The sequence below is a fragment of the Salvelinus alpinus genome, chromosome 12, assembly GCF_045679555.1.
Source record: "Salvelinus alpinus chromosome 12, SLU_Salpinus.1, whole genome shotgun sequence".
NCBI classification, from domain to species: Eukaryota; Metazoa; Chordata; class Actinopteri; order Salmoniformes; family Salmonidae; genus Salvelinus; species Salvelinus alpinus.
In genome coordinates this window covers 38,691,143-38,702,003 of record NC_092097.1, presented here as the reverse complement: position 1 = coordinate 38,702,003, position 10,861 = coordinate 38,691,143, and the positions used below count along the sequence as shown (strand labels likewise).

General features: G+C 41.1%; 2 protein-coding genes and 1 long non-coding RNA gene across 3 annotated transcripts; 1 reads left to right on the top strand and 2 right to left on the bottom strand.

Moving 5' to 3' along the window:
- Positions 1–703: 703 nt before the first annotated feature.
- LOC139536062 (uncharacterized) lies at positions 704–3,169 on the bottom strand. Its single transcript, XR_011667252.1, has 2 exons — positions 2,892–3,169; positions 704–2,701 (listed from the first exon to the last, which is right to left on the bottom strand). It is a non-coding gene; the product is annotated as an uncharacterized lncRNA (long non-coding RNA).
- A 59-nt stretch (positions 3,170–3,228) lies between these two features.
- Positions 3,229–6,211, top strand: LOC139536060 (zinc finger and SCAN domain-containing protein 31-like). The gene is made up of 2 exons (XM_071336185.1): positions 3,229–3,727; positions 3,882–6,211. The coding sequence occupies exons 1-2, from the start codon at positions 3,535–3,537 to the stop codon at positions 4,622–4,624; spliced, it is 936 nt and encodes a 311-aa protein (XP_071192286.1). The 5' UTR covers positions 3,229–3,534; the 3' UTR covers positions 4,625–6,211.
- A 2,314-nt stretch (positions 6,212–8,525) lies between these two features.
- il19l (interleukin 19 like) lies at positions 8,526–10,138 on the bottom strand. Its single transcript, XM_071336186.1, has 5 exons — positions 9,977–10,138; positions 9,703–9,765; positions 9,324–9,476; positions 9,126–9,188; positions 8,526–8,806 (listed from the first exon to the last, which is right to left on the bottom strand). The coding sequence occupies exons 1-5, from the start codon at positions 10,133–10,135 to the stop codon at positions 8,699–8,701; spliced, it is 546 nt and encodes a 181-aa protein (XP_071192287.1). The 5' UTR covers positions 10,136–10,138; the 3' UTR covers positions 8,526–8,698.
- Positions 10,139–10,861: the final 723 nt, after the last annotated feature.

The following is a 10,861-nucleotide window of genomic DNA, read 5'->3' as shown; positions in this document are numbered from 1 at the left end:
ACCTCTATAAATATTTTGGAAATTTCTCCCCTTTTGCTTTGTTGCAATTTCTTTTCAACCCTCCGTAGCTGTTTAACTTGAGTTTTCTTTGGCATTGTTTCTGCAATCTGTACTTTTCTTTGCTTTATCCAGTGTTGAGACTGAGGACTACTCTGGTTGAAGGTTTCGCTTTGGTCCATAAGAGCATTTGTTGCCCTCCACTGTTCCCTTTTTTGTGCCCTGGCCGTTTCGGACATCAATTCCATTGGAGGTTGATCCTTCTTTCCTTGAGCCCTTCTTTGATAGCTAAAAGCAAAACAATAACTGATACCAGATGTAAATCACTCTACACTGACCATACAATTAACTAAATAAGTTGAAATGTACAATGAAATTCAGAAAATGCTACCATACTCTTCTCTTGGCAAGGTATTCCCCCTTTGCTAGAGGATCAGAATGTATCCGTGACCTGTATCGTGCAGCCCTCTCCTTTTTTTTCTTTATTTTAAAGGCTGAAAACATTTTTTCTTATTAACTGTATGGACAAGTGTCAATACTTGCAGTTTTCTTATGAACGACACCAATATCCCATTTTAGTTCAAATTCAACCGTGGACAGTTGCCCAATATATTTTCACACTTTGATATGCAAAAACTGTACAAATGTATCATTCTTTGTGATACATTTATACAGTGACAAACAGAAGAGAACATGTAGAAATGTGTTGTAATAAGATTGTATTTATTGTTTTTTATATAAATATTATCCTTGGACACAAAAATAGCAAATCATGTCAATTACCCTAATTCATCAATCAATACATTAGATTAAATCAACTAACAGTAGTGACATGAGCAGAATGTCCTACATTGTTAAACTGTTCCTTCAGATATTCTGACTGAATCCTTTTTCCCACAGAGCACCTCCACCCTTGGGTCTCGTCTTCATATGCTCTGTTTGACGGAAGCCTTTATGCCAAACACGGCAACAAAGTTTTATTACCATGTGTGTATCCTCATATGTATGTCAATATCCCTTCCTAGGGAAAGATTTGCCACACACATTGCAGCTAAAAAACTTCTCCCCTGTGTGAACTAGCTGGTGGATGTTTAGTCTACTCTGAGATATAAAGCTGCGGTCACACAGTGAGCATGTACACTTCCCTCCGTATTTGGACAGCGAAGCTAACATTTTAATATCGGCTCCATACGCCAGCATTTTGTATTTGGGATCAAATGTTCCATATGAGGCGACAGTACAGAATGTCACCTTAATATTTGAGGGCATTTTCATATATTTTGTCATTTAAAAATGAAAGCACTAAATGTATCAAGTTCCCCAATTTGAATAAGTATTACACTTCTATTAGTCAAAAGTTATTTTGTCCCATATTCCTTGCACTCAATGACTACATCAAACGTGAATACAAACTTGTTGGATGCATTTGCAGTTAGTTTTGGTTGTGTTTCAGATTACATTTTGCCCAATAGGAACTAAATGGTGAATAATGTATTGTCATGTTGGAGTCCCTTTTATTGTAGGTAGGAAGAGAAGATGGTAATGGTGAGAGGTTAGCATGTTTTGTTGTAGCCTCTTCATGATTCATTCAGGATCAGAAACATTTCTGCACACTTCTAGAAAATGACTCCAGTTATAATTAACCATTCACTTCCCATTGGGCAAAACATAACCCAAAAGACAACAAATGCATCCAACAAGCAACATGTTTGTGTGCTCGGAATATGCACCCAAACTTTTTACTACTTCAAACACATTAAGTGAATTTGTCCAAATACTTATGACTTCTTCAAATGGGGGCACTAGATACATAAAAATGCTTGTAATTCTAAACGGTAAAACCAATCTGTATGACAATACCCTCAAATAAAAGGTGACATTACGTACCGTAGCCTCATATGAAACCTTTGATCTCAAATCCCAAATGTGGGAGCCAATTTTAAAATGCTAGCTTCACTGTCCAAATACATATGGAGGGAAGTGTATATGTATCCCCTGTGTGTAATTTCATATGATCCTTCAAAAGATGAGGACGTTTGATACAAACTTGGGAGTGGAATGGCTTCTCTTCTGGGTATAACTATCTTAAATGCTCTGCCAAGTGTCCCTTCCTGGTAAAGCACGTGCCACAACCATGGTAATGAAAATATTTATCTCCTGTATGTATTTGCATGTATTTGACAGTATTTCTCTGTAAGGAAACATTTACTGCACACATGGCAGTTAAACGGTTTCTCCCCAGAGATTTTTTGTCAGACTGCTTTCTCATAGTTGATGTACTACTATCGACACATTCACTGTTTTCATTCTGAGCTGGAGAAGTCTGAATTTACTGGAGAGGGGCTGTAATTCACTGTTTGGTTCTGATACTCCATAGCCCTCTCCATGTTCTGTTTGGATCTCTTCTGTTGTTTTAGTGGGTAGAAAGTCATTCTCCACAGTTTGGGTTTGGTGAATACGTGAGGGCTGGGTCCTGATCCCAATCACTTTTCACAAAGGGAGAAGTTAATATGAATCTTTGGTATCAGATTCCAGCCTCTGAATCTGCTCTTCCTCATGACCAATCCCAAACTACTCCTGTTTCTCTAATCTGTGTGAGCTCTGGGTCATCCTGCCCCAGACCTGGGATCCACTCCTGCTCACAGTGCTGCTGCTCAGGGGGAACTTCTGCTTCTGGAACAGTGAGTTACTAGCTGCTGGGGATCTGTAGAGATGAAAAAATAAATATCTCGAACGATATTATGATATAGCTATAGTTATTTTCCTCTGACACTGAAGATCCGACTGCGCACATGCACGTGTGGGCACAATATTGTATGGTTTATCAAAATCTGAAACGTCTTTATGATACGTGAAGGTAAAAAGTTATGGAAACATCATTATACGCTACAGACCTGCTTTATATCACTATCTCAGGCTGTGCGATGACATCTAACGTTAGTAACGTTAGCCTTTGTAGACGTTCGATCTCTTTCTTTGATCGGGAGATGTCTTACTCGTACTCCGATATCGTTCTAACCACGGCCCTAAATATTTCAAAAGCTGCTGCTGTTAATTGCTCGGTAAGAAACACATTCAGCAGATGTAGTTTAGACATTATGATAGTGTACAAAAAAATGTCCAGAGAAATGCTGTCCTACGGTATATGGAAGTAAACAGTGTATGCTTCCTTACCGCTCTTTGTTCATTGGTCGCTATTTGTATACCGCCACCTGTTGGACTGGAGTGAGATAAAGCCATAAACAAACCAACCATATATTTTGGATGGATGCAGCGCTGAGTAATCCTAAATGTAATGTGACTTAACCTTACTCTTTAATATTTACATATTTTTGACAGCCCTTACGTTTGTAGACATCCATTAATTGACAGCACAATTATCGTAATCAACCCACACAAAAGGGGGCGGTATTGCAATCTCTGCTACTCTTGTGACGTTCATACGTTTTCTTTTCACAGTCTATGGTTCACACACACAACATACTACTAATCCACGTGAGTTAAACAATAGGAACTGATACACGTTCATTCTACAAAATGTCCAAACTACATCTGCTGAATGTGTTTCTTACCGAGCGATTAACAGCGGCGGCTGTTGAGATATTTGTGGTCGTGGAAAAAACGGTATCAGAGTACCAGGAAGAAATCTCCCGTTCAAAGGAGGAGATCGATCGTCTACGGATGCTGCTGGATGTCGTTACTCAACCAAAGATACATTTGCATAAAGCAGGTTGGTAGCGACTATCACAACAATCAATCAAGCAGATTATGTAAACAGGCAAGCCACATTGCCAATAAACAACCAATACACAATTGGTTCTTTAAAATAATGTCAGGATCGATTGTAATATAATGATTGATTGATTGATTGACTTTCCTTTTAGATCCCCAGCAGCTAATACTCCCTATCCCTGGAGAGGGGCAGCAGCAGCACTGTGAGCAGGAGTGGTGGTGCACCAGTCTGGGGCAGGAGGACCCAGAGCCCAAACAGATTAAAGAGGAACAGGAGGAGTTTGGGACAGGTCAGGAGGAAGAGCAGCTTCAGGGTCTGGAGTCTGATATCAAAGAGTTCATAAACAATCCTTCCTTTGTGAAACGTGACTGTGATCAGGACCCACCTCAGCCCTCACATCTTTACCAAATCCAAATGGTGGAGAATAGAGAGAGGGATCATATGAGGACACACACTGGAGAGAAACAATATCAGTGTAGTGAATGTGGAAAATGCTTCAGCCAGAAGATATGCCTGGAAGAACATATGGTGACTCACAAAAGAGAGAAACCACATCAATGTGAAAACTGTGGTAAATTTTTTAGCCTCAAGCATAACTTAACAGTCCATATGAGGATACACACGGGAGAGAAACCATATCAGTGCAAAGAATGTGGCAAATGCTTTGGTTACACCAAATCCCTGGCAAAGCATATGAGGAGTCATACAGGAGAGAGACCATATCAGTGTTGTTATTGTGGCAAATGCTTCACTCAGAAGTTTAGCCTGAAAGAACATATTAGTATTCACACAGGTGAGAAACCATATAAGTGCCCCATGTGTGTAAAATGCTTCAGGGCAGCACGATTTCTAAAACAGCACCAACAGATTCACAGAGAACAACCATATTGCTGACTTTTTTGTGGTTAATGCTTCACTTGTAAGAACTGAGGATGAGGATGAACACAGAGTGAGAAACATGACATTGCTGCTTAGGGCAAAATCTTTCTCTCACTTGTGCAGTAAGACCTTTCGATAGTAAAAGCTGATGTTTCATAACCCATCTGAGCATGGCACAAAAGTGGATAGTATGTTTTGTAGAACTAGTATTTTTAGTTTACACAGTAAGCTTTTTAAGTTTGTCCCAACATATGAGTCTCCCATTTGGATTACACCTTAAAGTCACAGCAAACTAGTACATTGGTGTTATCTAAATACATAAAGGATGTCTACATTTTGATGGGAAAGTGCTTCACATTTGAAGACATGCTACCTTATACCTGTAGTGGCAGGACAAACAAACCCATCAGGTCAATGATCTTGGTTAAATATACAGTGCCTTTGCTATGAGACTCAAAATTGAGATCAGTTACATCTTGTATACATTGATCATCCTTTAGATGTTTCTACAACTTGATTGGAGTCCACCTGTGGTAAATTCAATTGATTGGACATGATTTGGAAAGGCACACACCTGTCTATATAAGGTCCCACAGTTGACAGTGCATGTCAGAGCAAACACCAAGCCATGAGGTCAAAGGAATTGTCTGTAGAGCTCCAAAACAGGATTGTGTCGAGGCACCGTTCTGAGGAAGGGTACCAAAATATGTCTGCACCAATGAAGGTCCCCAAGAACACAGTGGCCTCCATAATTCTTAAATGGAAGAAGTTTGGAACCACCAAGACTTCCTAGAGCTGGCCGCCCGGCCAAACTGAGCAATCAGGGGACAAGGGTCTTGTTCAGGGAGGTGACCAAGAACCCGATGGTCACTCTGACAGAGATCCAGAGTTCCTCTGTGGAGATAGGAGAACCTTCCAGAAGGACAACCAACTCTGCAGCATTCTATCAATCAGGCCTTTATGGTAGAGTGACCAGACGGAAGCCCCTCCTCAGTGAAAGGCACATGACAGCCTGCTTGGAGTTTGACAAAAGGCACTTAAATACTCTCAGACCAAGCTTGTTTTTGCTTTGTCATTAATGGGTATTGTGTGTAGATTGATGAGGATTTTTAATTTTTTTAAACACATTTTTAGAATAAGGCTGTAGCCTAACAAAATGTTGGAAAAGTAAACGGGTCTGAATACTTTCCAAAGGCATTTTATATTGTGACTGTATTGAGGAATAAACATGCACAACATTGTAGAAGGCCAAAATAGTGTGCATAACAGAACCATACTTTTTTAAGCATATGCAGTTGCCATCTCATTTTGTTTTGAATTATACACAACGCGTATCAGTGACTGTCTTCTAGCTGTACTGAAAGCAGCACATATTTGGTTTCAACAAGGCTCCTTGTTCAAATGTTGGAGTGCCACCTCACCAGCTCTAGTTTCATTACCTCCTATGTTTTCTTGTGTAGTGGGTTTGACACCACTGCATGGTGTTCTTTCTCATAAACCTGACATAGCCCCAGTCCATGTAATGCCATTCTATATTGTTGTGAGCATCTTAGAGTGGATTGGTATATTATGCTTCTTGTAAATAAAGCTTTTTATTTTTAATCATTTAATTTAATTTCAAGCTGTTATAGAAGGCAATTTTTTTCTCTCAAATAAATATAGGTTCTCAACCTTTATTTATTATTATAAATACTATCAGGTAGAGATGTATTATATTTCACATTACTGCATAACTTTTACTGTGTGTTGGATTGGCATATCCCAAAAACATTCCTTATCCCAGGTACTTCAACTGGTGACTATCGCGGAGAATAAATATGTTTCTGCATAAATCTGATTTATTGACAGTACAAACAATCGGGTTAGAGTGCTCCTTATTCTTTATTCTCCCGGATAGTCACCAGTTGAAGTATCCTGAGGTATGGAATGTTTTGGGGATTTTCAAGTCCCTCAGTCGAGCACCGGATCCCCCCTTTTTCGTTTCAATTGGGCTGAAGAGTGTTTGAGTATACCTTTTTTCTTTAGAGCGGCATCTGTTTGGGACCAACACTATCCAGGTGATTGCGTGTACTTCTCGCATTAATTCATGTCACAATATTATATCATATCAGTTAGAAAACAATGTAAACAAAATCATTGATTGAGTTAAAAAAGCAGCATACTCGACACCTCTGGTATTATTGTTTTGGTAAAGTTTTTGAGTAAGGCAGCTTCAGAATGCAGGTTTTCAGCCTCGCTCTCTATGTTTACTGCGTTCTGTGGCGAAGGGACAGCCAGAGTTTGTAAATTCACTCTGGCTATCTACTCCAATATCAGAGCACTCTCCTCTGAATAACTGATTCATTTACGAAGGTTCAACACCCGTTGAATATGGCCGGTGTCAGTAAACGTCGGCAAAAAAAGAGTAATTAAATTGTTGCCAGCAGCACAGTTACAGTCACCAACGCTCTGGATAACATAAAAACAGCCTAACCAGCTCTGCTAGGGCGAGTAAAATGGTCTGTGAGGTGTTCTCTCATTTGTCTGGAAGTAGCTAGCTAGTTAGCCAACATTTAGCCAGTAAGCTTGGGTGCTTGACTGCCATTGTAAGGTCAGAACGCTCAGAACAACCCTACTCCTTTGCCAGAGCGTCCAGTGTGTGCTCCGAGAGCTTAATGAGGGCAAGGTGCCTTTCAAATTATAATCAACTACGTTTAAGGACGACAGCCCAGGTACCAGCAATTGCACACTTACAGTGTCTTCGGAAAGTATTCAGACCCCTTGACTTTTTCCACATTTTGTTACGTTACAGCCGTATTATAAAATTGATCAAATATGAAAAAATCCTCAGCAGTCGGACATGAGGTGACCGGAGGTGACCGAGATCCCGATGGTCACTCTGACAGAGCTCTAGAGTTTCTCTGGACAACCATCTCCGCAGCACTCCACCAATCAGGCCTTTATGGTAGAGGGGCAAGACGGAAGCCACTCCTCAGTAAAAGGCACATGACAGCCCGCTTGGAGTTTGCCAAAAGGCACCCAAAGACTCTGACCATGAGAAACAAGATTCTCTGGTCTGATAAAATCAAGATTGAACTCTTTGGCCTGAATGCCAAGCGTCACATCTGGAGGAAACCTGGCACCATCCCTACGGTGAAGCATGGTGGTGGCAGCATCATGCTGTGGGGATGTTTTTCAGTGGCAGGGACTGGGAGACTAGTCAGGATCGAGGAAAAGATGAACGGAGCAAAGTACAGAGAGATTCTTGATGAAAACCTGTTCCAGAGCACACAGGACCTCAGACTGGGGCGAAGGTTCACTTTCCAACAGAACTATGACCATAAGTACACAGCCAAGACAACGCAGGAATGGCTTCGGAACAAGTCTCTGAATGTCGTTGAGTGTCCTAGTCAGAGCCCGGACTTGAACCCGATCAAACATCTCTGAAGAGACCTGAAAATAGCTGTGCAGCGACGCTCCAAATCCAACCTGACAGCGCTTGAGAGGATCTGCAGAGAAGAATGGGAGAAACTCCCCAAATACAGGTGTGCCAAGCTTGTAGCGTCATACCCAAGAAGACTCGAGGCTGTAATTGCTGCCAGCTGTGCTTCAACAAAGTACTGAGTAAAGGGTATGAATATTTATGTAAATGTGATATTTCAGTTTTTTTTTAATATATAAATTAGCAAAAATGTCTAAAAAACTGTTTTTGCTTCATCATTATGGGGTATTGTGTGGGGATTGATGAAAAAAAAAGTATTAAATACATTTTAGAATGAGGTTGAACCTAACAAAATGTGTAAAAAGTCAAGGCGTCTGAATACTTTCCGAAGGCACTGTACATGTCATTTGTAGTGAAATTCGACAGTTTGGTCAAATTCACACTGGTTAATAACACTATCATAGAACCATTATTTATGGAACTTAGACAACCATCTGAGACTGACATATGTCTCTTTTAATACATACATTAGCATCAATACACACCTTAATAAATATTCCTTTCAGGTAAACTTATCTCATCAAATAAATTATATGTGGTAACAAAAATGTAACATATCATCTGTACTGCAACATTTACAAATGTTCATATAAACATATATGAGTGTGTTATCTGTCTGTGTGAGTTGTGTGTGAGTTGTGCTTGAGTTCTTCCAGCCAGTCCAGTAGAGAGTCCAGCTCTCCTATAGCCTTTACTGCTGCCTGGGAGATCTCCAGCTACAGGGTGGAGAGATGAGGATGGAGAGATAAGGAAGAGAGGATGGAGAGATGAAGGGTGGTAGAAAGGAGAGGTGAGGGGGAGAGGAGGGATACATGAGGGGAGAGGATGGATAGATGAGGGTGAGAAAGGAGGGAGAGATTAGGGTGAGGATGGAGAAGAGGCGGAGAGAGGTTAATATTGGCATGGATCTTATGGATTCATCTCCTCTCTTGGACTGTCTAAGCCTCTTTCACCATACACTCCCCAAACAGTATTTTCTCTATTTCGCTCTATCTCTCTATATATGTATATTTATATGTCAGTGTGTGTAGTTACCTTGTCAAACTGGGCCTGTAGGGAGTCCATTTTTCTCCTGGTGTTTTCTCCACAGTGGCAGTGCTGGAGGACATAAAGAGATGTCATTAGATAACGATAGTAGTAGCTTTTGTTTATGTGTGAGTTTTTAGGTGTAAAATGTGTGCTGTTGTGTGTGTGTGTGTGTGCATGCCTGCCTGTGTGTGTGTGTCTTCTTACACATTGCCTCAGGTCCTTGTTGATTGTGAGGAAACTATTAGCGAGAGCGCTGGTTGAGCGCCGGTGCAGTGGCTGAGACAAGCCGTGGCTAACAAACACTCTCTCCACATAAAAACGTAGCAATAGACGCAGGAAACAGCAGTACTCCCCCTCCTGAAAGGGAGGACACACTACATGTTACATTTACTGCAGCACGTTGTTAAAGAAATGTTCCAAATTATATCATGCTGCCAGGTTATGAGGGTTTACTGTATTTTTTGTACAGATACATAGATGTGCTTTTTTGCACCAGGAAAAGGTCTCCCGTAATGGACAACACTAGACTGAGTGCCTTTTAAAGAACATTGATATGCAGGTTAAGGTAGTGAGAACAATTTACCTGTATGTTCCTCATCACGTCTCCCCTCAGCAGTCTCACTCCCATCTGACTGTCTGCTGCTATCTGCACACATTTAACCGACAACAACACAGTCAATACAAAATTCTATTCACTCTAATAAAATACGAATATGTAAAACAGACAGTGTGACAGAGAGAGAGAAGAGAGAGAGAGAGTAAAAGAGAGGTAAAGACTGAGAGCCTCAGGGTAGGTTTCTTGTTCTAATACAATGACATGGAAATGACTGTGTTTGTGTGTGTATTTGTGTGCTCACCACAGAGCTCCGTATCTCTGTGTAGTGCTTGCGTAGTTCGTGAGTGTGTACGGTGACAGAGCAGGTTCCCAGGTGTATGCCACGTCCCAAGCCACACCCACTGAGACACGCTAACAGGAAGAGCAACCTGGGGAGGGTGGCGCTTAACAGCAGCTTCATCTCTGTCAACCTGGAGACAGACAGAGCATCACTTAGAAAGTAAACTCACACACCTTACGTACTGGTAACACATAGCCTAGAGGTTAGAGCGTAGGGCCAGTAACCAAGATGGTTGATGGTTTGATTACCTGAGCCGACAAGGTAAAAAATCTGTTGTTGTACTCTTGAGCAAGGCACTTAACCCTAATTTGCTCCAGGGGTGCCGTACTACTATGGCTGAGACTGTACAAAACAACACTTTTCAGGTGTATGTGACAATAAAAACATTTTTTACTGACAGGTGTATGGAGAAAAAAAGTATACTTGATAAAAGGAAAAGTCCAACTTCTAGATAGAGCATCACTGACATCACAACATACACATTCATGTTAAGTCTTCTCAGTCTAAGTTAGCTAGAGTTATTAAGTTATTGCTTAGAGTTATTGCTACAGTAACGCTGCTTCAAGCCTACAGAAATAACTTGGTGGTTACATTTTTATAGTTTGTGACATATCCATGTTTATAGCGTTTTCTCAGTTCAGTGCAGCATCCAGTAATCAATTTAAAAGTCTTCCCCGCGTCCAAGTCAAAATCTCCCCCCCCCCCCCCCCCCCCCCCCCCCCCCCACCCACCCCGACCACATGCCCCCAACAAATCCTTAGGTGTGTGGCAGGTGTTCCAACTCACCTGTCTGTGTGTGTGTCCTCTATCTCTCTGATGAGCAGTCCTCTGTGTGTGTGTCCTCTA